Raw genomic sequence first — 27,890 nt, forward strand, 5'->3', positions numbered from 1 at the left:
CCCCCAGACAGTTTTGCTTGAGGAGCACAGCATTCATAAAGAACGCCTCTCCAGACACTACGTTATTTTATTCTTTATTTCGCAGAGCGAGCACAGAAGCTGCAAGAAGGGCAGTGCGAAGTAACGGCAGAAACTCCACAGCCAGTTGTTTTTGTACAGGAGAAGCAAATAGGAGATCATGAGAAAACTGTAAAGGTAGGGGGAGATACATTTTAAAGTCTCTTAATTTAGTTTTGATGTTGAAAAGTAATAAGAATGCAGGCTTTCTTTTAAAAATTGTAGGTTTTGGGAGAAGAATGGAGGACATCTGTTCTCAGGGTAGGATCATGGTCATGAGCAGGTTCCCCTGGTAAATGAGAAGCAAAGCTTGTCAAGATCCTGGTGGCTTTAGAGTGTAGTTCTAGAAGGTGGTTTCAGAGGGGAAGGTTGTAATCTACTTTGTCTGATCTAAACTTTTAATATGTTTTCATGAAGAATGATTATGAAGAACTAATGAAAAATGAACCAAACAGTAAGGAACAAAAGCTGAAGTTTCTGAATCCATGTGAAAACATAAAGCATTTTTCTTAAAAGAAAAAGAGAGTAGCATGATAGAAGTAGTGATCTAAGCAAATTTCCTGAGTGGGTGTTGTGGTTTCTTTATATGGATCATAAAGATACCGTTCTCGGTAGTTGGGTCTGATGACTGTGTGGGAGTTAGTCTGCCCTTAAGCTTCACACCGTCCTGTTGCCACTGAGCAAACAAGAAGGTGTGCTTTGGAAAAGAATGGCACACTTTCTTTAATTTTATGTCCCTAAATACAAGTAAAGTGAAACTGCGTATCACAATACAATATATGCTCCTTTTTCACTCTTACTCTGATTGCGGTAGGAAGTTTGAGCCTGGCCAATGGCCATATTAGAAAAAGAGAAAAAAGGGGAACCAAGTGCAAAGTAGATTCAGTGGTAGGGGTATATATTGCGGTGGTGGAGCAGAAGGAGAAGAGGAAGGAAGATGAGGGATTTTTGGATGTCTTCACAACAGCCACAGGTGTTTTCTAGGTTTTGTTTCTACTGTTAACATGCCACTCAAGGTTATGAAATACTATTAAAATGTAACTTTCTACAGGCAGATGCACAGTCTGAATTTCTGCTGACATTGCTGTGTAATTTGCTGGAGGGATAGGGATTTTTCTGTCAGTGATATGGCTGTGCTGGCCGCAGTCTCTAGGGTAGACGGTTATACTTACAGAGAGGGAACAATCTAAACTCAGAGGAAGGTGACAGTAGAATGGGTTGAGCACCAAGGGCTGCTTAATGCAAAAGAAAATTAAGATGAAAAGAGAAGGGAAAGTTCTTTGGTTTTGTTTTTTTTTTTTTTTTTCCTTTTATTTGCCATGACTATTCCAGTAGCACTGATTCAAGTCCTACCTAGTTAAGCAGATAGAAACACTTGAATAAAAGCAAGCAGATTTGTAAAGTGACTAAGTATGGTTTCTTTATTTACTTTTTGGGTCTTAAAAGATTTGTCATGACTTTAGTTGATACTCACTTATTTACATCAGCTGAGGAATCTGATTTTTACTTACTCCAGATCTTGTCCTGCAGTTTGAGAGGCATTGAGAATTTTGCCAGCAACTCCAAAGGCTTTAAGGTCTGAAGCCCTGATAAACTGGAGCTTCGCAAATTAAGTACAAAGAGTGTATGAAGACAATGCAATGTTCTTTGTGGCATACAGCTGTCAAAATGCATTTTAGGACTTCGGGGTTGTTTTTCTGTAGTAGTAGTCATCTGATCAAAAATAAAAGAACGTCTTGTGAAACTGTAGTGATCACACTTGATCCAGGCATGATGCAAAAATGTAGTTTTCAGAAATTGTTTTCTTCGTTCAGTTCTGTTCATTCAGTTGGTAAGGCCGGTAATTGCAGATTATTACAATGTTGTATGTCGTCGTATTTTCCTACTAATATATGCAGGAGGAGGGGAAAAAGACTAATTAGGAAAGACCAGGGCGGATGAAAAGAATAAAATAAATTAATGGAATGCCTGTGTCAGCAGGTATGTATCTCATCCTGAAGCAGTATGAGGAGGCACTGGAGTTGCATTGATGTGGAAAACTAAGCTCTGCAAGGAAACCCAGAGCTCCAACGAACAAGAAAATTCATAGTTCAGTATCTTAACAGGTACTGAGCTATTCAAGGATGGATTAAGAAGATGAAATTTTAAACAGCTAATTAAAAGCAGAGCTCAGAAAATTCAGATGCACTTATGTTCCCTTATCACAATATTTGCTGCTGAAAATACTAATTTTTGAGCACTGTGGGTAATGTTTCAATGTTCCTTAATCCTTTTTGGTTTCTCTGTTCAGGCACATAAGGAAGACAAGCCTCAGAAACTGCTGGAAATGAACGGGCATACGCCGGTGCCACATTCCTATGACTATGACCTCATTGTCATTGGTGGGGGCTCAGGTGGTCTGGCAGCTGCCAAGGTATGAGAGAGAAAATACAGATTTATACTTTCCTTGTAAGTAGGTGGGTGACATTCTCAACGTCTTGGATCTGGGTATCTTTAACACTGTAGGGGCATAACATTTCTGCCTGATAGTGGAATTTCTTTTGAGGTTAGCCCCAGTTATACAATATTCTTTTCCTTATGTTCTGAAGAAGAAAAACATAAAATGTCATGGTATACTTCTTAATAGAATGAAACTTGATCCCCACTAATGGGAGATGATGGTGTTGAAAAACAGCAGGTAAATATCTCAACAGTGTTTATTAGTAGTTGAATTAAAATTCAACTCATAATTGAAAAAGTTTTTTAAACTGTTCAGAATTAACATCAGGAAATTTCTAGTTTTATCTGAAAGTAATATCTGTTCAGAAATAGTTGCATGTGTTGTTTTAATTCTTGACAATGGGGGAGACTTTGTGATTTGTGAGCTTATGTAGTTGCATAAATGGAGATTTTGCCTATACTTAAGCAGAGTTAGGGTCTCGCCCTTCACTTCTAGGGTCTGGTACTTCCTGCCTGTAGCCAAATAACTTATGATTTTTGGTTAGGATACTGCTTGTTGAAGAATATCTAGAATTAATTAAAAGAATCCACAGTGGTGCAGAATATACCAGCTCTTAGAGTTGTCATTATCCGAAATATTTGAAACTTGCTGAAATTTAATGTAAGTCAGTAACTCTCCTTTACATCAGTAGTTAGGCACATTTTGCCTCTTCTCACTGTGGCAGAATTAACTGTTAGTGAATTGAGCATTCCTAGAAATAAAATTGTTCTGTTGCTCAAGACCTGGAGCTGGATAATCCCTGGTATTTCTTTTGTTCTCGAGAAGCGAAGGAGGTCCTTGAGGAGTGAAAGAAAACAAGAAAATATTTCAGCATAGCATTGGATTCACCCTAAACCTTGGTCCCTTAGAAGAACTTATGTTATCATGGAAGAGTGCAGTGCTGAGTGGTGGATTGTAACGTGCTGTATGTCCATAATCTATTTCAGTATTTTACTGCTTTCCCATCAATAGGGGCACTATTGTCATGGCGTAGGATGGAAGATAAGATCTATAAAAATTCTGAGAACCTGCAAAGAGAAGCAGACACTGGTTTTCAGAGGATGGGGATGTTTTAGGACAGAAGAGAGTAACAAGGAAAAAGGAGCTTGCAGTAATGCAAAAACAGTTTGCAGTAATAAAAAGCCATCTGTTGAAATTTCCATGAGGAGACTGCTCTGCTTTGTTGTATACATATGCTAGGTTGTAAAGCTACAGCAGTGATGTTTATTGCATCGTTTTTCAGCTGTGGGACAGAAAAGGTGTGTAGCTAGGAAGATAAATTGCCTTATTCCTTCAACTCAGTGTATAAAGTATATTGTTTTTTAGTGTTCTCAAGTGATTGTGGAGTAGAGCAGAAGATGGTAGATCAATAAAGGCAACATCACTATCAGTAGTAATGTGTGTATTTCAAATCAGTTTCGTGAAGTTGAAGTGAAACTGTTTTACACGCATGAACTTCTGACTTAGAATATTCAGATTTTTTTACTGAATTAATAAACAGCGCTTTCAAAAGCAAAACAAAACAAAAGGAAAAAAAGAACCCAACTACACAGCTCTTATACCAAGTTCCAGATATCTACACTCAGGTTTGCAGCAGTTTAACTAGGTTGATTAAATGCATGCTTTTCACTATGACGCATGCAGCTTTGTGTGCACGTCTTCCTTTTCCTCTCTATACTGCGCTCAGAGCTTGTTATTTTGGAGGCAAACGCTGCCAGGCTGACTCTGTGCAACCCAAGCGCAGACACAGACCAAATTGCCAGGCCGCTACTATCAGTTCACACAGAACAGCTCCAGCCTTAAGCGACATTGTGCTCATGCAGTACTGCGCTGAACCCAGTAAGGTTTGAAAGCCTACGGGGCAGGTTTTGTTACTGTGGGCGTATCACTGCAGAAGTGGTTATATCTGTTTGTGATCTCTACCGAGGTGGCAACGCAATGCTGTGCTGTATTATGTGAGCGTATAGCTGAGTGTGAGCTTGGGAATCCACGCGTTCTAGTTAGCTAACACTAGTAAAGCTCTTTCGAGCTGTGTATAGTTGTCATTATAAAGGAGCATTAATAACTCCTCTCAGTCCCTGAGCACCTTTCTGAGGAACTTTCTCAGAGGTACTACTAATGGATGGAAATTAGCTTCTTGGCCAACCTATCAGAAGCAGAAATCCAGTACATTAATATTTTCCAAAGGTGTCTACAGCCTGCATTGTTTGAAATATGATTTGTATTTTGCATGAAGTAAGATACATTTAACATGGAAATTCCGATTGTCAACTATTTGGATTAACAAGCATTACTGGTAACATAATGCTGAAGGCCGTCCAGCTCCTCCCAAACCAAACCCAAGGCCTTAGAGTACTATCCTGTGCCCATGGTTACTATTGCTTACATGTCTAAGAATTCATCATGTGATGCAGCACAGTTGTGCTTACTCCAGGTATCAAAGTTATTTTGCTGCATCTCATGGGGGAAGCTGTTGTTGTTGTTTCGCCATCAATTTTTGCCTTTTTCTTAAAAAGCACAAAGGGAGCAATGGAATCAGTGTAGAAATTGCAGTTCTCAGTATTGTTTACACACGCTGATTGTGGATTTGCTAATGAAACTTCTCAGGGGAAATATCATGAAATAAACCATGACTTTTCTAGCCTGGATGACATCCGCACATCCTGACAGTAAAGTCAACTTGCTGCAGGTTGACTAGCTGGAAGAGCGAGAGCTGATCCTGACAACTACAGATCATACTCAAAATTGATTGTTCCCTTCTGCTACAAGAAAAAAGCTTGGATAAGCACAGTTGTAATGCTTGGCCCCGTGACTGCTTATGTCATTGTGGGATGTGGTTTCAAACAAATGCTTGAGAAACCATCTCTGAAGGGAAAACTGTGTTAACAAAGCATTTGTTAAATATGTTAAAAGTAAATGGCGTGTTGGGAAATAGTATGCACAAACTGACAGGATGGAGGAGAGAAGAGGAGGTTTCACTCCCAGAGTCTTCTGTGTATCAACTGGTGCCATGCTCTTATGTAGCAGGATGAATGCCTATTTTTTTTCCTTTCGTCTTTTTCCTCGTACTGAGTGTGCAGATTAATTCAGAAGATTAATGACTGTCTGGCTGTTCCCTTGCAAATCATTCATTATTACTTAATTAAAAGTCACAAACCTTTTCAGCAATGCATGATGTTATCATCTACTCCAAATTTAAGCTCTAATATTTAGGTATGTGTCTTGTTTAATTTGTTTTGCAGGAGGCTGCCAAATATGAAAAGAAAGTGATGGTGCTGGACTTTGTCATGCCTACGCCTCTGGGAAACTCATGGGGTAAATTTCTCTTCATTGCAAACCTGTTATAAAAGAGCTTTACTCAGAGACTCTGATTCTCCTTTGAGGTCAGCCACACTGATGTGAAAAACACATTCTGTTCCTTTCTCTCAGGTCTTGGAGGAACATGTGTAAATGTAGGTTGTATACCTAAAAAACTGATGCACCAGGCAGCTTTACTGGGACAAGCCTTGCAAGATTCACGCAAATTTGGATGGCAGTTTACGGAAGAAGGTAAAGAAGGAGAACACTTTTTTGCAGTTTTGTCGTTTGTGCTGAAAATCCCGAGGTTCTTCTCACAATCAAGTGCTGGTTGCACTTAAGCATGTGCTCGCTTTAATAATATGAGGCAACTTCAGAGAGATTACACATAAACTTAAGTGCTTTTCAAGTCTAAAGCCACGGGGCTTACTGCCTTGCAGCGTTTGATCTGTTTATTAATAGCTTCTGGTCATGTTAGTATTTGATAAGATTGCTGTGCGAATAAAAGCAATAAGGTACTACTCCATTTCTGAATGTAACACAACATCTAAGGGAATAGCCCAGAATGTCCCCTGTTAGAAACTTCCTCATAATTGCAGGCAAGGATTCCTTTTCCCCAAGTCTCTGTCACTACTACATAAGAAGATGAATTCTACTTTATATTAGCTCTAATGTGCATGGTTATAGGATTGGGATTTCTTTAGGGTGTAATCCTGTAGTGGGGAACATGCAGAGGCACCTCTCAGAGATGCATAGTCTTAGTTTGTTGAGCAATGTCACTTGCTCACAGCATGTGTCAATAGAAAACTATCGATAATGCAGTAAGTCTAAATTTTCAATGTTTTAAGTCATATCTGTTCCACTGTGACCTCTCATGTTGTCTACGCTGATGTAATTCTTTGAATTTCAGTAGAGTTACCCTGGAATAAAAAAGGAATATGACAAAGGTGACAGGGTCATGAAAAAAATCTGTCTGAGAATACAAGGTTGGCTATGGAAAAAGAACTCACAGACTGAGAGATGAACCCTTCTCTTTTGTTTCTAACAGTCAAACACAACTGGATGACTATGACAGAATCTGTTCAGAATTACATTGGTTCACTGAACTGGGGCTATCGGGTTGCACTGAGAGAGAAGAAAGTCACATATGAGAACGCATATGGAGAATTTGTCGGGCCACACACAGTTAAGGTACTCCCTAGCCACGTTTGCTGGGTCTTCCTATAGTACTTTTTGAATAGAGGTGCTTTTCAAATAGATTAATTTTTCCCTTGGTAGGACTACAAAATACTCACTTTGGACTAATCCTTTGTCCACAGGCAACAAATAAAAGAGGAGTTGAGAAGCTGTACACAGCTGAGAGATTTCTCATTGCCACTGGTGAACGACCACGCTACCTGGGTATACCTGGAGACAAGGAATACTGCATTAGCAGGTAAAACCAGGGAGGAATATGAAGTTACTCACCGTGTGTAAATGCTTCACCTGTAAGAGAAAGTGGTGAAGCATGAGCAGGGCTGCTTCGTTGCTGGTTTTCTTTCCTATGTAACTTTTTGTTAGGGGAAAGTAAGCACAGGAGAATAGCTACAGACAGATTTTAAGGTGCCAAAAACATTGGTGTCTGGTAGACACCACAGGACTGTGGCTGGCTGGCTAGGATGGTTCTGTTTCTGACTGATAACAGCAGTAACCGAGAATACCGTAAATCGTGTGCGTGTCCATCATAAAATTAATTCTTCAGCTCTGCCCCAGTTACCAGTACACCCACTTCCTCTCTATTCCTTACCGTCTTTCAGTTCACATACTGAAGGTTTTTTGGTAATGAAGAGCACAGTCTGCTTGGAAGAAACCTCCCTGCTCAAATATCAAAGAAAGCAGGAGTTGCAAAGCAGTTTATGTTGTGAAGCCAGTAGAAGTCTATCTGTCTTCATGCATTGGGGCAGTCTTGAACCTCAACCCAATTTTTTTCCAGCTACTCAGTGAAGTTACTTCAATTTTTGAGGAAACTGGTTTCAAATGTCTGGTTAATTGATAAGACCAAGCAATTCTAGCACAATTCTGACAAAAAAAAAAAAGTGATATGCAGATGAAATGTGTTTTCATATGAGAGTTAACTTTTAAGTTACTTAATGTAGAAACAGAGGTTGGAATTACAGCCTTGCAAACCTATAGAAATGAAATAAATAACTGGCATAATCCCTGTGAAACCAAAACACCATGTTGTATGTTTCCCTTCTAATAAGTGGTAGTGAAATTAAAGGTAACAGATAATATAGCCTGTAAAGTGGTGCTTTAAAATAACATTAAGGTGGAAGAGTCAGGAATGCCAGAGTTAAAGACTATCAGATTGATGCTGTCTGTGTAATCTTCACTGGGTTCCCTGGGGGATAGGAGCTGTGATGTAGCCTTTAATTACACAATCACATATTCCACCACAACATTTGCAGAGAGCATCTTTGTTTAGCCTTTGCAGTTGTTGACTGACAGAGACACACGTATTTTAGATTTAAATCTTCGGAGAATTGCATTGCCAGACTCTGCCTAAGTCTCTGCTGAGCAAGCGCGATGCCTCCATGAGTCCCTGCTTCCTTGTGAAGCCCTGGATTTCTAGTCTAGGTCCAAAGTGTGGTAGAACTGACGTAGCTTGATGAAGCAGTTGAAAGAAATGGAAAGCAGGCAAATAAACATGTTTTTCATAATTTTGTACTTCTATCTCTGCCTGTTAATGTGCTTTGCATTAATTTGTTTTATTGTCTGTGTATATTTAACAGTGTCTATAATGCTTTAGCAAAAGGATAAGTCTTCAAAGAAGTGAAGATGGTATTTGTATCTTAAAGCTGCACCCTTTCCTCTTCCTTTAAGCTCTCAGGAGCTAAAATTTGCAGCAAAACGTTTGAAGAAGATTCAGATGGAAAAACAAAAAAACAACCTACCTTTTTTTAACAATTTGTCATAAGTTTCTGTAAAAAAAACCTCAAAATTTTTGTGGTGATTCAGAATTTTTATACTCTTTTTTTTGTGTGTGTGTGTGTGTGTACTCCTAATTAGAATTTTTTAATCTGCATCTTGTATTCCAGCTGAATTTCCAAAAAATTAAGTTGTTGGTGTTTTTTTAGTGAGCAGGAAGATGAATAAAGTCCTACTCGTACAGAAGAAATTAGATACATGTACCGCACAATACATTCTTCTGATTATCTCTAACTTTCTTTTCTTTTCCCCCCCTCTGTTTTTACCAGTGATGATCTTTTCTCTCTGCCTTACTGTCCGGGGAAAACCCTGGTGGTTGGAGCTTCCTATGTGGCTTTGGAATGTGCTGGAGTTCTTGCGGGTCTTGGATTAGATGTCACTGTAATGGTGAGATCCATTCTCTTAAGAGGATTTGACCAGGATATTGCAAACAAAATTGGCGAATACATGGAAGAACATGGAATCAACTTTATTAGGGAGTTTGTGCCGATCAAGGTAGGCTCAAAGTGGTATAGGGCTACAGTTGATGGCAATATGCCTATCATAATGTTTTAAGATGTAAATTATTTTAGTGAATACAAAACTTGAATTTGCAATACAGGATCTGCTAAGATATAGTATGTGTTAATTTTTGTTTTAAACTGAGTAAGTCCATGAATCTACGTAATTGAAAGGTACAATTTAGTCTTAATATTAAAATTTTGTGAGATTCCAGAATTCATTGTTTTTATCAGAATTAGATGGGTTAATATATGTTGCGTTAAAAGTGTTGTTACTCATGCTTATCCTCGTCCTGCAAGTGTTGAATATACTTAAATTCAGCAGGTGTCCTGAAATCTGTGAAATTTCTTGCAGGCTTATAATTAAACAGATATATGATTTCCTGTAAGCTCAGGGCCAGTGCATCGCAAATAGTCACATTTTTCATTGCCAATTCTCAAATTCTCAGCCAGCAAATACTGCGTATGTGCCCAGGGCCAGTGGACTATCCAGAAAAGTAGATGGGCTTTGTATCCATCTATATCCTTTACTTGGCAGAGTCCTTAAATACTTGCTCAGTTTTCTTTGAATTCAGTAGGAGTACTGGTGCAGCTAGTTATGTACATGTATAGGCAAATTCAGGTTGAAAAGCAGATTAGATAAGCTCTGAAGCTTTTCTGATGTAAAATTGCCTTATCAAAGACTTCAGAGGGTGCTAACTATTTTCCTTAATGTTTTTTTCACAATAATTAGTGCTTAATTATTATGAAATAGGAAATAACGTATTAAGCAGTTTGCAATTTGTTGTTAAGCCAGCATGTTACCGAGTTTAACACTTTGGGGATTAAAGCATTAAATCGAGTGAAGACTGTTCATTTTCACCCTTAGCGGTATCAAGAGTAGCTTTAAAAAAAACTCTTGCCAGTTACCGCTCTGCGGATCTGACCCTCTCTCATGGAGTGCAAGAGATTTGCTGTGAAAAGTCAAAGTGGGATGTTTCAAGGGACTTTGTTTTTTATGCTAGTTTGCGCTGTAGAAATTCCATGTATGAAAAACAGGGATGATTATCTAGCTTTTGTTTCAGGCATAGCTTTTTGTAGGCTCTTCTGGGGGATGTGAAAGGAGAAAGTTGATCTTAGAAGAAACAGATCATTTCAACTAAGTACTGAGTGGTCTCCTCCAGATGCACCCTGCAAAGAGGAGTCCATCACCCTAGTCACAAAATGCACTTTTGTGTGTTTGACCCTGCCCCTTCACTACATGTCTTTGATTTCAATGGGAATAAGATATTTGTCCCTGTTTTCAGTTGAGCATATCCTTAACTTAAATTGCTGGATATGTTTTTAGCAGGTCTTCTCATCTCCTTCAAACATTGTTTTTGAAGTTATGCATGTTGTGCTTATTAAAACCCTTCGTTGGGACATTTGAAGACAGCAGATGAATTATTATAAATAATGCTGCCTTTGAATAGGAGCAGTTTAACACAGTGATTGGTAGGTAAAGTTTGTAGGATGGGAAAGAAGGTTTAGATTTTTTTAAATTAAAAAAGGGGAAGAGAACTTCATCAGAAATTTTGATTTTTCTGTCTTCAGATACTGAATATGAAGAAGGAACTAGGGCAGCTGTTGAAAAGTACTTTTTCTTCTGTAGTATGAACACTAAAAATTTCCCAGAATTAAGTTAAATGTTGCACATGTACATGTCTCTTGTATGTACCGCCAGCCATGGGAAGCAGCTGGGCGCCTTGCCGTTCTGGGAGGGTAAGGGAAGGACTGTAGCTGAGGATATCCAGTCCTTTCCTTGCAGTCCAATGAATATTAGTGAGGACAAAAGAGAATCCACCTATGTAGCTTTGAAGTCCATTTACTTGTTTAGTTGATTTATTTATCAGAGGAAAAAGGAGTGTTTGGAAAAAAAGCCAGTGGTCTTGCTCTTTCTGCCTTTTTTTTCTGGTATATGGAGGGATGGGGTGTGGAAGGGAGAGTATTTTGGGGTTTGTTTTGTTTTAAACAAACCTTTATTTTTTTATGACTCTGAACAAAGCACAGTTGCAAAAAGATTCACCTTTACTTCCCACACACCCCGCTTTGCTGGAATAGGCAGTAACCTGCTGCATCACTTGAGAGCGTGCAGCTGGATCTGTAGCTAAAACTAGGAATATTTATTTCAGCTGACTCTGAGGAACTCTGAAGAGTTTTTTTTCTTAAGCTGCTGGTGTTTTTTCGGCCATTTAGAGCCAGCTGCTGCCCTCTCCTGCAAGGCCATGGCAGCTTTACATGTTGGATTAATATCATTCAAACAGGGCAAAGGCCTGCTAAAAGGGCTGGGCTGTGACTGTGGCTTCCCGTGGGTGGAAGGCACGATGGTCCTCAAGGTGCAGTCGAAGAAAATATCTGATGCTGTTTCCAGGTTTTGCAAGAGTTCCCTTCCTCCTCACCATCTCTGTCCCCCGTTGATACTAGCAGCTCCTGTGGTGGGCTTGGACAAGAACTTAGCTATCAATCAACTTTTATAAACAGAAACAAGGTCTTATTGTGTTGGTCATAAGAATAAATGCATGGAGATAAACCAAAATGTTTAAACATGCAAATAGTAATCACAAATCTAGAGAAAGGTGAAATATCTTTAGAATGAATGCTTGAATTTTAGTTCATGTTGAAATACTCATTTTCAATTATAAGATATGTGGTGGGACAAAGATACATTACATATCTTTATTTGAAACTAAACCCTTTTTTTTTGTTTTTTTTCCTCCTTTCCTAATGTTGTAGGTTGAGCAGATTGAGGAAGGAACTCCTGGAAGATTGAAAGTTATAGCCAAGTCCACAAAGGGCAACCAGATAATTGAAGGGGAGTACAATACTGTGAGTCCTGTCTATATACATAAAGAATGTTAAGTAGCCTTCCATTTAATGTTAAGATTTTCTGGGGTGTTTTTATCCATAGTTTAGATTTTTTGAAATTATTTTTAATCATTACTATATGCTAATTGCACACAATCAACATGTAATTAATGTGACAAAAATCCCAGAATCCGTGGGCGTGAGTCCTATGTGCCTTACCAGATCACTTGCATATTTTGAAACCTGTTTTTTAGCTTAGGGATGTAGAGGAACTTGGTCACATGCAGTCAGTTGCAGGATTTTTTGCCAGTGGGATATTTGTCATAAACTATAAATAATGGTTTATAATAACTTTCATAGTAACTAAAGTGTGTTTTGGAGTTAGCACAAAACAATGGTCTGTGCAAGAGCTAAATAAACAGGTGTCATGTCTTCTCAAGACCTGTTGTTGACGCAGCATCTTCACAAAAACAACTAATGCCCTGTGGCAAATCAGTCAGGGAACTTCATTACACACTTAAAACAATAAAATTGCAGTGTGCAGGTACGCCATTATATGTTGGATTGACTATTTCCATCACCCCTCACCCCACTCATTTTCTTAGGCCTTGATGCTGAAAGGAAAAAAAAAAGAAGTTGTGAATAAAGTATTTGGAACTACACAGAATGCATAAAGACAAGCATTTGCCAGCCTGGGATTTTCGACTGCAAATATTGTGTGCCAGTGACCTCATTTACCTATATAGTGCATTAGTCATTCCATAACAAGGACGTGCCTCAGTGCATATGAGGGCTAATATTATGAGAAAGTTTAACAACGGTGCTGTTGCACAGTGTTGTAATACTATTTTTCCTGGTCCATAGTAGTGAAAGCTTTTTAGCTAGCAAATCAGTGCCATCTGTTCATTAAGGAAACTTATGATTTCTTATTGCTGCTACATCTTTCACTGAAATGCTGTCACTCCTCATAGAAGCTATGAGCTGTGTGTGATGCATTTTAAGACCTTCAGCTCTGCAGCGTGCTTGGTCATCTGAAAGACTTGAAGCAGATCTCGGATTCCTTCAGCATAGTTCTTAGTTGTCATATGAGAAGCATTGTGTAGTTACCTGGGCAGTTGTCCAAGACTGCAAAGCCCATAGCACTTTTCCTTGTGATGGTATAGGCTGGAACTTGTTTTGCTTGTTAAAGTAGTCAAGTTGATAGGATGGGTAAGAATTTGGCCTGGTCTGTCCATCATTCTGAACAGATGTTCAAACAAATAATATTCAACAAATAATATTCTTTGGCAGTGACTTGGCTGAGAGCCTATATAAGTAAATTATATTTTCTGATCAAAACAAAGATTATTTTATGGTCTTTTTATTTCCCTAAGCATCTGAGTTTCCTTATAGGAATTCTAAGGAATCCTTATAGAAATCCTAAGGAATAGCCCTTTCCTTGTGGAGCATTTTGGGGTCGTCTGCTCTGGTAGGGATATGGTATAACACTTCGGTATAGAAGTGTGAGGAAATAAAATAAAGAATCTGACCCTAACCGATTTGTTTAGAATACTCTTGGGGTATTTTTCCAGGGAAAGCTATTTGGCTGTATTTAATCTTATCATTAAAACCTGGTATTGTTAGGCCACGGTGATGGTGTGGCTTGTCTTGAACTCTGTGAATGTACAATGAGTGACAAACGTATTCATTTTAATGTGACCAATCCTTAGCTACTAATCCTTAGTATATAATGAAAATAATAGATAGCCACATGCAGGCGCACTTTTGAGGTTTTAAAAAAATAGGTAACGTGCATTGCTGTTTTGCAGGTGTTGCTAGCAATCGGAAGAGATGCATGCACAAGAAGAATTGGTTTGGACAAAGTTGGAGTGAAGATCAATGAAAAGTAAGGACAGATGGCTGTATGTCACTGACTAGTGAGCTTGTGTCATTTACTATTGCAGTGGTGGTGGTGCATAGACATTCAAATGCTTTGAGAAAAAGTTTGTTTCCTGTTTGCATACGCTTGGATAGGAGACTGTGTAGCAGATAGCTGCATTTTCTCCCATAGTACGTTTGCTTTTTTGATACTGAAATGTCAGTTCCTAAATGCTGGGAATCAGAAGCGTCTGTTCCGTTCCGTCTAGGTTCACAGGTCAGTCTCAGCTTCTTCCAGTGACTGGGCTTTCTAGCATCTGTCAGTTGTTCCTTGTACTCTTATTCCCATCTCCTTTTTTTTCTCTCTACCACCTCTTGGGGCAGAGATCTGTTTGTTCATACAGGCTTTTAGTGTGGTGGGTTTTGTTTAAATTTTTAATGTAAATGCTACTGTATGTTTATTTTGAAATATAAGGTCAAAGTAGCATTCCTTAAACTCACAGTTTGAGTTGGTGATGTGTTTTAGTTTTTGAAGGAGCTTGTTTCTTGCCTTAGAGCAACCCTTGGGAACAATCTGTCTCCTGCACAGGAGCATTTCAGGTTTAATGTAGTGAGGTCATTGCACCAGGGAGTGGAGCCATCAGTAACATTTTCAATATTGGTAACTAAAACATCTTCCAGGCATGTGGGGCCTAGATGATGTTCCCTTTGAAGAAAAGACAGGACCGTGAACTTGGCTTGGGAGTCTATGGAAAAACAGCGCAGAGGGCAGCTTATATATGAACGCAGTGACTGATGTTGCTGAAGGGAACTGTTGGGATGTTCTAAATAATTGGAAGTTTTGGTCCACTCCAAATTGGCAGACCCGTGTTGTCTCGTAGAACAGTACACATCTTTCTGACATCAGGACACCTATTACTAGCTTAATAGAATGAACTACAAAATTACTAGCATAAACTGTGTATTTGTTAACAAGGGCAAAATCGAGCAAGTTGGGTTTTAGTATGGGAATCACCGCTTGTCATTCAAGTAACTGTATGACTGTTTCTGTGCCTGTCTGATTAGGTTTCCCTGTTACATATGTTTCCTGCAGTGATTACTGCACTATCTCATTTATTAATGATGTGGGAAATATTAATAATTAAAAACTTCCATTAGCTCAGTATTATAGCTAAAAAGCTTGCTGGCTGTTCCTTAAGTAGACTGTCTAACAGCTTGACCTGTCTCTGTGTAGAAGCCTGAAGGGTAAGTTTATAGAAACTGCTTCAGCCACTGGACTGGAATTTCAGTAGTGGAGAAATTCTTTTGTCCTACAGCTTGAGTGGGAGAATGTCTTTTCCTGACATTCCTCAAGGTTGCCAGTACACAGCTCAGCTCATAGTAGAGGGTGTTTGAGGAAAGGATTTATGCCTCACCAAAGAATTGATTCAGGAGAGGAATCGCAACATCACGGGCTACCTTCTTATCCAGTGTGTAAATTCCTCTGGTTTTGGTCAAATTTGCACTACCTTACATTCTTGCCCAAGACTGTAAGATTGTGAATATGACTTCTTTCCCTTATACTTCAAATACATGTCTTTCTCTTAAAGCTGAAGAGCCGAACTCCTGTAAGGTTATTTACACTTCCAGTCTTCACAGCAGAACACTTAGATTTTTTTTTTTCTTGTTAATTCAAATTGCAGAACAGGAAAAATTCCTGTCAATGATGAGGAGCAAACAAATGTGCCGTATATCTATGCTATTGGAGATATACTGCAGGACAAGCTGGAACTCACACCGGTGGCAATCCAGGCAGGAAGACTGTTAGTTCAAAGGCTTTATGCTGGGGCAACCCATAAGGTAAGGAACCAGTTGCCACAAAACACTGTCATTGCTCTCCTTCTAAGTGCAGAGTGCAGGTCTGCTTGTTTATGGAAAACTCAGTAGGCTTTTAAGGATTAGCTTTGATCACTTTAATTTTCCCCTTGCAAAGATATTACTGCAGATATGGTCTGCTAATTGTGTAGGATGAAGTTAATACCTTATGGATTAAGCAGTAGTCTCTATTTTTCCTATTAAGAGGTTTTATTTTTCTCTCGGAGTATAGTGATAATAAAATTAACTGAGATCATTTAACTTGTTTTTTAACTCTACTGCCTTCTCTAAAAGTCAGAAATCATTCTTGTCCCATTAAATGCTTTAATTCATAAGCAGTTTACTAAACTTACCTCTGGTCCCCAAATAGACTGTAAAAGGGGTTTGTGATGCTCTTCATTTTCAACGTTATTGCCATTAATTTTTTCACTTCTCATCCATGTGTTTTCAATGTAGTACATAGTTCCACTTATAATTTAATATAGACACAAAGGAAGATCAAATATGCCAATAAGTCAGCATGTACTTACACCTGAGAGGTTGAGTTCATCAATTCAGTGTTTACGTTTCATTCTATTGCAACTGTAGATTTCAGTTAAGTTATGCTAGTCCAAATGGGAGTAACATGGGTACTCCTTTACACCTTATCTTTAAACCAAGAGGAAGGGAGAGTGCCTTTAAAGAACTGCTATCCAAGCACCATTGATGTGAGTGCTTGCTCACCTTCATAACCATAGGGCATAAGCATAAAGGCTTTTCTCTTTCAGAGCCTTCTGTATTCATATCAAGTTCAGCTGTCGGTCAGATTTAGAGCTTGATTGAGTTGTTTATTTTAGGTTGGCAGGTATTGCGGTAACAGAATCCTGAATAGGTGTGCATAATGTCATTACATCAGCCAGGCAAAGTTTAAGAAATCCATGGCTGGAGCCAGAATTTTCTTCTTGCTGCAATAATATGGATATGTCTTAATTTACATTTTATGCCAGATAACTGTCTCTCTAGATATGAAAATCCTTAGGCTGCCAAAGAAAGCATCATCTCTTTCAGTGAATCCAAGAAATGAGTAACTACTTAGATGGGATCCTGGTTTACGTTGCTGTTGTAACAAATCCAGAAAGGGTGATTGTATGAAACATAATAAAGTGTTATGGATAGGTGGGGAAAGAATAGTAAGCAGCACCTTGGTTGATCCCCAGTCACAAAGGAAATTGATTGGAGTTGAAATCTGTAGAAATTTAAATTACTAGGAATTGAATAGAGCTGACCAGCCTGCTAGTCTGCTATGGCAGAATGACTAATTTGGTGGATATGGGGAGAGCAGTGGATGTTGTTTACTTTGACTCTAGTAAAGGCTTTTGACACTGTCTCCTGATGAAGTACAGGCTAGATAAGTGGACAGTGAGGTGGACTGAAAACTGGCCAAACTGCCAGGCTTAAAGGGCTGTCACCAGCATTGCAAAGACCAGCTGGAGGCTGGTCACTAGTGGTGTGCCACAGGGTTGGATACTCAGTCCAGTACTGTTTAACATCTTCATTAATGATCTGGGTGATGAGACAGAGTGCACCCTCATCAAGTTTTCAGATGATACAAAACTGGGGGGAGATGTGACTGATGCACCCGATGGTTGTGCTGTCACTCCAAAGGACCTCGTCAGGCTGGAGAAATGGGCTGGCAGAAATCTTGCAGCGTTCAGCAAGGAGAAGTGCCAAGTCTTGCGCCTGGAGAGGTGTAACCCCATGCACCAGCAGAGGCTGGGGACCCACCAGCTGGCAAGCAGCTGTGCAGAGAAAGCCTCGCGGGGTCTGGAGGACAAGCTGACCGTGAGCCAGCAGTGTACCCTCATGGCAAAGAAGGCCAGTGACATCCTGGGCTGCATCCTGCAGATGCATCCTGGCAGAACGTTGCCAGCAGGTGGAGGGAAGTCACCTTTTCCCCTCCGCTTGGCTCTGGTGAGACAGGTTTAGATTTTGTGTCCAGTTTTGGGCTCCCCAGTACGAGAAGGACAGGGCAAGTCCAGCAAAGGGCCATGACTATGATCAAGGGACTGGAGGATCCGGCACATGAGGAGAGGCTGAGACAGCTGGGAATTTTTATACCCTGCAGAAGAGATGGCTTGGGGGCTTTTATATCAATGTGTATTTGTACCTGATGGTAGAGAGTAAAGAAGATGGAGCCAGATTCTTTGCAGTGGTATAAAGTGCAAGGACAAGAGGCAATGGATTCAAACTGAAACACAGGAAAATTCCATTTAAACAAAAGAAAAAAAACTACTTTACAGTGAGGGTGGTCAGGCCCAGAGGTTGCCCAGAGAGGGAAGCTCTGGAACACTGTAAAGCTCCAGTGAAGGGAGGGGTTAGTGTTTGTCTCTCATGGTATGTGATTAGGCGCACAGTATCAGCTCTAGTTCTAGCTGTCCCCCCCAAATGGCTGTAGTTCCTGTCTTTGGCTGTTTGGCATCACCTAGGCCACGGCTGATAAAAAAAGATGATGGGTTTTGATGGTGGTGTAGTCTTTGCAGCGTTCCTGGCTAAAAATAGCATGCTTTGTAGAGGCAGTTGAACAGTCTACTTTATCTGTTTAAAAAATGTACCAGACCTTTGATCGTGTACATTTTTAAAACAGGGCACTGAATTTCCTCTTCTTTTTAATCTATACATGTTAATGTCAGTGTGGCTTTAAATTGTCTTTCTGTTCTTGCTCTAGTTAACACCTCTGAGAGGGACAACACCAAAACTGTAGTTTAATTTAAAACAATTTTTTTAATTTAAAAAAAAAAGAAGTAGCTTTCAAATTCTGAATAATCCAACTTCCTGTCTGAATTTGACTGCTGAATTTTTACCCATTGTACTGATTTTATTACTGATGTTATGTGATTTTTTTTATTTGTTTTGTATGCCACGCAGTGTGACTATGTGAATGTTCCAACCACTGTGTTCACTCCTTTGGAGTATGGAGCCTGCGGGTATTCTGAAGAGACTGCAATAGAGAAGTTTGGGGAGGAAAACATTGAGGTAAATGCCTTAGTTTCATCTGGATTTTAAGTTCCCAATTTGTAATTTAAAATAATGATAAGAGTCAATTAAAAGAGCATTCTGTGTTCTGATGTAAGGGCAGGAGGTGACTGGGTACATTTTTGTCTTCCTTGGCAGTTCCTAGGCATATTATAAAAATAGTTCCCAATTCTGATAGCTCTAGTTGCAAATATTTTCTGTTTTTGGCAAACTGGGCTTGAAGGTGGAACGTTTGGTTAAAAAAAGAAAGGTTTCTTCGTGTCTGCAAGTACTTCAGGATAAATTAAAGCTGGTTATATGTTGGAAGCAATACATCGATTTTTGATGTCCAAGTGGAGCTTTTTGTAGCTACAGTGTGGCAAATTCCTTGCCATGGTGATTTTTACTTTATAAAGCCAAATGTCGTTATGCTCATTTTTCCTGTTAATTTTGACTATGCAAGGAGGTATATGCATAACTTTACTCAAGTGAGTGATGCCTTTTCCTTCACTGGGACTGCTGGTCAAGAGTGAAATTAGACATACGTAAGCACTCGGTGCCTGAGGCTGTTCTTAAAAAATACTGTATAGACCACATTACAGAAAGCATGAGGGGACGGAGCCTGACAATAAACTGAACTTCTATGTCCCATGAAGATCACGTGAGGAGCATTATTTGGGGAAATAAGCAGATAAGTGTTGGCTTACAAAGTTGAGAACTTGTTTCCCTCTTAGCTTTGTCAGTTGCATTTTTTGACTTGGACTGTGGAGAAAAGAAGTAGCTATGACTTAAGACAGCAGTGTGTCAAGTACTGTTAACCTGACTGTAGGGCAGGGGTTTAAATTCTGTTCTCCCCACAAAGTTTGTATATACACAGTCAAATTTTTGTTATTGAGTCAAATTCTTGCTGTTACATGTGTAACACTGGACCCTTCTTTGTGGAAAATGCACTTTCTGTTTTCAAAGCCATTTTTGAAAATATGCATCCAGAAGCATTTGTATTGTGGCTAAGTCCTAATTTAGTTTATTCTGACCTCTCTATCATGTCACCATATTGGCTTTTGCAAGCTCCAGGAGGATTATTGAGTTGCATCTGTCATCCAGACCTGTTAAATTTCAGTTTCAGATAGCAATGCTTATAAATGCTTTGTAACCTCATTAATATGGAAAAACACTGAGCTGTCTCTCCTAGTTTGTGAAGGGACATTTTTTTACTGGGGTTGTGATCAATTGAAAAGTTCTTTCAAATAGTAATCAACTTGAGGTTAGCTTGTAATGGGAGCTGTTGAGAGTTCTGGGTAGAACTGTGCCGCAAAACACTGTCATTTTCTGAAATACATGCTATACAGGTGGGTGAGCAACCTTGTCTGCAGTTAGGAATCTGTTCAGTGATGTTGGCTGGGGCAGACAGAAGAATGTGGTTTTTGTTTGGTTTGGTTTCATTTTTTTTTTTAATGTACTTTCCATTTTGCAGTGATACATAATTTAAGAGAGCATGCAAAAAGCATGCCCCCATCTCTCCTAAACCCAGGCTGCAAGGCTATTTCTTCCCTTTTCCTGCTCTGAGAAATATTTCTGCCTTCATCCTGGGTAGATCGGAGACAATACAGCCTTCCATGAGGGAAGCTTGTATTTGTGTAGTTCAATGAGAGCATGGTGAATTGCATCCTGGAAGTGTAATACACTTATGGCTTCTTTTTTTTTAATTATTGGATGACACTAGTGCTTGTTTTGTAGAGGCTTCCTTCTTTGGCGTTCAGCAAGGGAAGAGTCTCGCCCTGATTTCAAGTATTCCAAATTCTACATGCTTGGCTGATTGCTAATGAAGAGTTATTAGTTAACGGTTCATCCTTGTGCTGCATCGCAACTGTTGAAAGTTTTTCCATGTGTGATTTCCAAAAGCAATTGCAGTCAGTAGTAAAGCTCCGCCTTTGGAGGTAGACAAGGCAAATTTAAGATAATCTGGCAGGTTTTGGAAGATCATGTTCTCCGCTGTTAAATTACAGAACTTTTTTTTTTTTTTTTTTTTTTTTAACCTGTGTTGTATTTCCAGGTGTACCATAGTCATTTCTGGCCATTGGAATGGACTGTGCCATCCAGAGACAACAACAAATGCTATGCGAAGATAATTTGCAATATTCAAGATAACGTAAGTGCATCTTTCCTTCCAGGGAAAACAGCAGCCATATGTTCATTATAGGGTTCATTGATATCACAGCTATAAATAGGTTATTTTTACCAAATTAAAAATTAATTTAAATTTTTCTACCTTTTAGAATTTAAAATATTAATAACGATGCAATACTCTTTGTTTATACAAAAATGGTCCTCAGTAAAACAGAAAATTCTGTCGTTGCCGTTGATATATGGTACTTCTTCATATATGTAAAATAAGAAGTAGAGATCACTAAGACTGTTCATTAACTGTGAAAAGTGAATGAATCAATGCATGTAAAAATGGTTAGTCGTCTTACATGTTTACCTTAGTCTCCCCTCCCTAAACTGGGACATTCTTTTCTGGGAGAGTCTTCTCTCTGAAATTGAAGTCACTCAGAAACCATCACAACTTGTAACCTCTGCAAATCCACATGTGTCTATAAAACTCTTGAGCTCATTCTAACAGGATTAACGTATCTTGCCAGCACAAATCTCATTTAGGGTGGTAATGCCAGGATTATCCTTGGGCTAGGTTAAAACTTCCTGGCTATGGAGATGTACAGTACCTGCTGAAGCACAAGCAAAATTACTAATTGGTCAAAAGAATTGGTATGGTCACCTCTGGATGATCATCATCTGTTTAATAAAAATTTAGTTTATTTTAATAATATGAATTATTATCAAAAATAATGGGCTGTAAAGATGTATTCCTGTTAAGATAGTGGCATGGAGTTATCCGGCCTAATAAAATTTTGGATCTGCTTTATCTATTTTCTTTTATCACCAGATAGAGATTTATCTTACTGCAGTCTTTCTAAGCATCACATCACTATTATGTAAAATTTGAAAACCTGTCTGGTTTTGCCCATATCCTCTTTCTGGAGGAGTTTGCACTAGCGTGGAAGCTATTTTGGAGCCCATGATTATGCTCCTAATCCAAAGTTGCTTAAGAAAATGAAAAGGCTTAATGGTGATTTAAAGTGTTTCATTAATTTGTTTCCATTTCTTGTCCTGAAAATTGGGGACGTGTTTAAATATCCAGAAGTAGAGCTGAAAGTTAGCCTGAATGAAAAATTTGTTCAGTAACTATTTAAAACTGTAGTTACCCCAGTTTTTTTACTATGGTTTTATTTTTACATGTGTACATATTTTTAAAGGAAAATAAGGATAATTCCATTTTAGTTATTACCTAATTATAGCTTTTCTTATTTAAATAAACCCTGTGGTAAACCTCAGTCCACGGACTTACTGAAAGAAAAACAACCTTTCAGTGTACTGAGTATCCACACTCCCTTATATGTGATATTTAGCGGGAGGAGCAGATAACTTTTGGTACCCAACTGGGCTACATCTGTGCTCAGCAAAATCTGATGAATGCCCTGAAAGCTACTGAAGCCCGCAGCAGCTGGCATTTGCTAAAGGAGACTTGCTTTTCTTAGAGAAGCAAGCTTTTCTTTAAGAAAAGCGGGTGAAGTCAGTACTTCTGTTGAGTGCTTGCTGAGGATATATACGCAGTTTGACGTATTTTGCAACTGAACAGTAGTATAGATGTGAGCAGCGTGAAGTAATAGTATCTTCCTTGTGACTGGATGTCTTTTCAGCTTGTTTTGCCAGTCTCGAGGTATATTCTTTCCCAATGACAGCAAACAGTGGAACAAGAGTAGTCGTCAGTTTAGTTACAATGCACCTCTTGCTACATCTGTTAGTCGAACCTTTAGCTTGTGGCCCTTTCCTGTAAGCAACAATCAAAATGAAATTTCTTTAATAGATACGCACCATGTCTCTGCCCAGCATAGGCCCTGATGTTGCAAATCTTTGTGCAAGGTGCTCATCTTTACTTAGGCAAGCAGCCTGTTGAAATGAGTGGAATAGCTTGCCTGAATAAAATTTAAGTGCATGTTTGTAATTTGGACGTACACTATAATCAAACATAGACTGTGGTGTGTGTCAAATTTGTATGCTGTTGATGTAAACAAAGGACTCCTGCACAAAACTTCATAAGGAAGCTGATTCTGGAGTTGAATCTTTTCCTTTTCGGAGAGAGAACAAAATTATACCCGCTATCTCCCATCTGTTGGTGCTAATGATAGTTCAGTTTTGTGTGGTTGCATTAATTTGCGGTATGTTTTGTGAATTGATGAAATTATATACTGTGAGTAAAAATCTTACACGTTCTCTAAAGAGAACTGAATGCATGACTGTGCTTGTATTTGATTATCTTTGGTATTTAGGAGAGAGTCATTGGTTTCCATGTCCTTGGTCCAAATGCTGGAGAAGTCACCCAAGGGTTTGCAGCTGCTATTAAATGTGGATTGACAAAAGAACAGCTGGACAGCACCATAGGAATTCATCCCGTCTGTGCAGAGGTTTGTATATGAAGTCACCTCATATCTGAGCTTTCATAGTATTCTGGGCTAAGGTGTTGGAAACCTGAATAGCAGAGCTCTATTAAAGAGGTCAGAATTTGGGGGAATGTAGGAGGGAGAGAAGGACAGGAAATGATCTGTTTTTAATATTTAGAAATCTAACATTTAGGTTTAATCTGAGATTTTTTTTTGTGTGTGTTAATTTGTGAAATGTTTATGGTCTCCCCTAATCCAGTGCTCCCTCTACTGGGAAGTATAGAATTCTCCTCTCACTCAAAGATCCATTTATGAAGGCTTCAAATACTGTTTCTGCGAAAGTGGTTGTCAAAGCTGTTTTTTTTAGATATGTGTACTCAAAATAGGCTTATAAACTGGTGCTATGGAAGGGGACCAGCTACATGACAATTACTTCTATTAAATTCTACCCTTTTAAAGATCTCTCCTTTGCTCTCTAAGACTTACTTTTGAAGTGAAGTACACGAGGCCACACAACCATTTGTTTCCTTGTGTTTGCCTTGCTGTTCCTCTTTAATGAAGAGCTTAATTTTCTCTAGTGGGTCGGAGGCAGCTTCTCCCAGGTATAAATCAGAGATGCTCCTCTGATTTTAGAAGTATTAGGACCAGTTACATGAGCAGAGGATCCCTGCAAAAACGGTGTATCACCTTTGTAGGTCTTTGTACAGAATCTGTGTTTTTATCTGCATGTGTTGGCTACAAAGTTTAATAGAGAGCACCAGGATGGTGGTCTGCAGAAGTGAAGTTCACTTCTCTTGTGTTTCCAAAGTGATACAGTATAAGCAATATATTATGAACTACGTTAACGGAATGGACTGCTAGCAACCTGAATCATCTTCAAAGCATCCACAATACAGATTCTGGGGTTTTTTTTCTGTATTATCATTTAATGGTGTTCTTGGAAGCCATTGCAGAGGGGTGGCAGGTCCTTATCTTACCAGGGGCCCCGTGGAGGGGGAACTCCAAGTGAGGCATTCAAACCTGTGAACTCGAGCGGAATATTAGCATATGCGGTGTGAAGAGAGGATGATAGTCATAATTTATTCTGGACATCTGAGCTGCTAAAATTGAAACTGAATAGAATGATGATTAGACATAATTTAGGGAGGTAATTTCAGATAATCATATTTGTTTGAGTGGGGGAGGAAGAAATTGGCTCAGGAGAAATACACTATTTAAAAGCTCCAGGGAACAGCGATCATTTTTAGTGCCAGTCTTCAAAAGGTTTTTTTATGCCTGTTACTTAATTTAATCTCTTTAGCAGTAAACAAAAATCAAAGTGCAAGATGGTACTCTTTGATTAAAAAAATGCTTAAAAATTGTTTGGAATTTGTGAGGACTGTGCATATCTGGATGAATAGAATGATGGACAATACCGGCATTATTTTTACCTAAGGAAAATTAAGCCTGATCTGAGCAGGAAAGGGACAGTGTTGCAGGGTCAAATGCTGACATCTTCACCAGCATTAGTGCTAATTCATTGCTCAGTCTCCTATGATTCATGGTATTACTCGATGACTGTAAGACTGAGGGTCCCATTTCTCACTGCTTACAAATTAGAGCCGGATTTCACTTCTCTTGTTTGAGCAGCATTTTATTCTGCAGAAAGCCTGACTTCTGAATGGAATTTCCTGCAAGGCAAAGCGCAAATAAGTGCAAGCACAGACTGGTAGGACCTCAGCCTTACAGAGAATTAACCTCTCAGCCTAGACTGTACTGCGCCGTTTGACATACCGGTGTGTAATTGAGCACCTGTGATGAAGAGAAAGTGTCTTCTGAAAGCTGGAATGATTCTTTGAGTTAGCTAATGATGGCTTTCCACTCATTGGATCTAAGGTTTTGTCTTCACTCAAATAACTAACAAGTTCTGTAAAAAAACCTCATGTTTCCAATAATTATCAAATGACTCCCAGCTGGCTTACTGGAGTTAGGGAGCTGTGTGGTCCCCGCAGCCACTGGAACTGGGTGGCACACCCAGAGCTTGCATTCAGGCCGAGAAGGCGGCAGATAAATTTTGCTCTTTTTAATCTTTGTCTTTCAAAGTGAAATAATAGTAAATGTTGTCAGTCTGTGGATCAGAACTGAAGAGTTAGAAACCCTGTCTCAAGCCATGCGTGATAGTTTAAATATACTGCTGCTGTTCTGCCATATATATTAGACCATGCGTTTGTCTTCCTGATTTGTGCATAATGCTTTACGTGCTTCCAGAAAATGGAAGAGTTCTATCATTTATTAATGTTGTTCTCTGAAGAGCTGCTAGCAGCCTTAATGCAGCAAAGCTTCTACTTAGAGAACTGTGGGGCTTTCAGATTGCCATTATCTTTAGATACTTCAGTGTTATTTGCATAACTGAAATGTGTATATACTTTATTCTGTGCTAAGTTTATTCTTCCTGAGAGATGGCTTTGATGATAGCTAATTATTGCAACTTTGAACCATTTAGATAGAAGTGGTTTTGATTTCCTTTTTTCCTTTCTATAGTCTATCTATGCAAAACTATGCAATTATTTGCATAGTAAAGTTCTAATATTAAACAAGGTTTTGTAGAATTTTTCTTCTTGAATTTTGATACCTTCTAATTTTACAATAATTATTCTTGAAAATATTGTTTTCTTTAATGTGACTTGAAAGCAGTAAAGGTTGGACTTTTTCAAACTAGAGTTACTAAGTGTTTCTTAGCTGTTGTCCAGAGGATACAAATCCCAGACATAATACCTACATCAGCAATCAGTTCCACATTTCTATAGTATCTAGAAAAGTACAGAGGCAAAATTTGTATTCTCTCCAAATGCCATAGCCTTGAGTTAACTTCACTTTCCCAACAAAGAAGTTATCTTTGAGCCATAAAGACACTTATTCATGAGGTGCACAGACCGGAGTTGATTATTGCTGAGCTCACTCCCACTGTAAAAACTTAGGAGCATTAAGAGAAAAGGTGGTAGAAAGCTGTGTGATTTCCTTAATTCTTTTTTTTCCACTGTAAAAGGAAGACCATAAGGTAAATGAAGAGCAGGGGGTTTTGTATGCATGGGTGCTATTTAGTGGCAAGGGTTTTAAATGTATGTTTTTCATTATTATTTTATTACTTTAAGAAATGGCTGTGGTTTTGAGCATTATGCCCAAGTTGATTTTCTAGAAGAGAAAATTCGTTCTAGCCACATTAAAATTTGTGTTTTTTTCTTTCTCTTAAGATATTCACCACTCTGTCTGTGACTAAGCGTTCTGGTGAAAATACTCTTCAGGCTGGATGCTGAGGTTAAAGACCCCCATTCTTGTTATTGCCAGAGACTGACCTTCATCGCAGTGTCTGACTTGTGCAATTCAGAAGGAAGGTTTGAAGAGAAGTCAGCCTTGGTCATCTGCAGAAATGCGTAGATGTTAACCAGAGCATTCCCTCATGGGAAGGAGAAGAGCGCTGCGGGAGTTGGTCACTTGCGGTGATTGGCTGGCAATTAGCAACGCAATGGGAATATTAACTGTTGAGCTGTTGCTTAGCAGGGCATTTAACGAATGCTTTCATGAAATCATAGCCTGAAGCCTGCATTGTCTGGTGGGCAGTGATGGAAGAACTGCTAGCGCAGCTGGACAACAGCTGTTTTATTTTGGTTTTATTCCTCTCTAGTTTCTTACCTGAACAAAGAACTTCCAAACTCAAGAAAATTACAAGTTCAGATAATTTTATAGTGCCCCTGTGTACTAGGTTATAACACAGCAATTGCAAGGTCTCCTCATGAGCGTGCATTTTACTAGCTCGCATGCCTATGGAGGGGAAATTGTATCTACGTGTTTGATCGTGAGGAAGAAGATATCCTTGGAAAAAAGTTTAGTACCATCTAGAATAACATATGTCTTGGCTTCCAAACTGACTCCGTTGTGACTTTTTACTTTAGAGAAATTTATTTGTGAAAATGTTCTCCGTGCTGAGAAAGGAAAGTTCTTTTTATTAAGGCCTTGTTATACAGAAAGGTGGGGTTTTTTCCCTGACAGTAACAACCGTGCATATAACACAGATGTGATCTTCTTAGCTTTATCTTGCAGCTTAGGTGATTACAATTAATCCAATTTGAAACTGACAGAATTCCAGTGTGGAATGAATTATACTTCAAAGAGCTCTGAACTTTATTCAATTTGAATAAACTCAAACTCTTCCTTTCCAGGTGAGCTATCGTATGCTGCACTGTTTCAGGTATGAATTGGCCACTTTGAACCACTTTGACTTTCCTTCAGATTAGTGGGCCTGTAGAATAAAAAAAAAAACACCAAAAAACAAAACAAAACAAAAAAAACCCAACCAAAGAACACTCCCCCCCCTCCAAACAAACAAGCAAACACCTCCAAAAAACAGTAGTGAAAAATCTTCTATGTAGACGTGGCCTAAAAGCTGTATTTAGTTCCATGTATGCTTTGGTTTATATTTAATTAAGAAAACAATACTTCTAAAACAGAGGTTTCCATGGAAAATAACAAACGTACTTTCTTGAATATTCCTCCTGTGTTGGATAAACTGCATACATATTTATCAAGAAA

The 27,890-nt window shown here is 38.9% G+C and overlaps 1 protein-coding gene across 1 annotated transcript; it reads left to right on the plus strand.

Annotated features, from left to right (window-relative positions):
* TXNRD1 (thioredoxin reductase 1) lies at window positions 1-27,890 on the plus strand. The gene is made up of 14 exons (XM_082309304.1): window positions 1-195; window positions 2,348-2,470; window positions 5,779-5,851; window positions 5,966-6,085; window positions 6,882-7,024; window positions 7,153-7,268; window positions 9,070-9,295; window positions 12,052-12,144; window positions 13,932-14,008; window positions 15,663-15,819; window positions 18,739-18,846; window positions 20,879-20,974; window positions 23,214-23,348; window positions 26,555-27,890. The coding sequence occupies exons 2-14, from the start codon at window positions 2,384-2,386 to the stop codon at window positions 26,615-26,617; spliced, it is 1,494 nt and encodes a 497-aa protein (XP_082165430.1). The 5' UTR covers window positions 1-195; window positions 2,348-2,383; the 3' UTR covers window positions 26,618-27,890.

This window comes from Platalea leucorodia, assembly GCF_965183815.1.
Source record: "Platalea leucorodia genome assembly, chromosome: 4".
Lineage (NCBI taxonomy): Eukaryota > Metazoa > Chordata > Aves > Pelecaniformes > Threskiornithidae > Platalea > Platalea leucorodia.

Bases quoted from the DNA above. Each gene is read 5' to 3' on its own strand.
- TXNRD1 (XM_082309304.1), top strand. From the start codon at position 2,384: ATGAACGGGCATACGCCGGTGCCACATTCCTATGACTATGACCTCATT. The intron at 15,820-18,738 runs GTAAGGAACCAG...TATGCCACGCAG, and splicing joins ATGCTGGGGCAACCCATAAG to TGTGACTATGTGAATGTTCC. The intron at 23,349-26,554 runs GTTTGTATATGA...CTTTCTCTTAAG, and splicing joins TTCATCCCGTCTGTGCAGAG to ATATTCACCACTCTGTCTGT.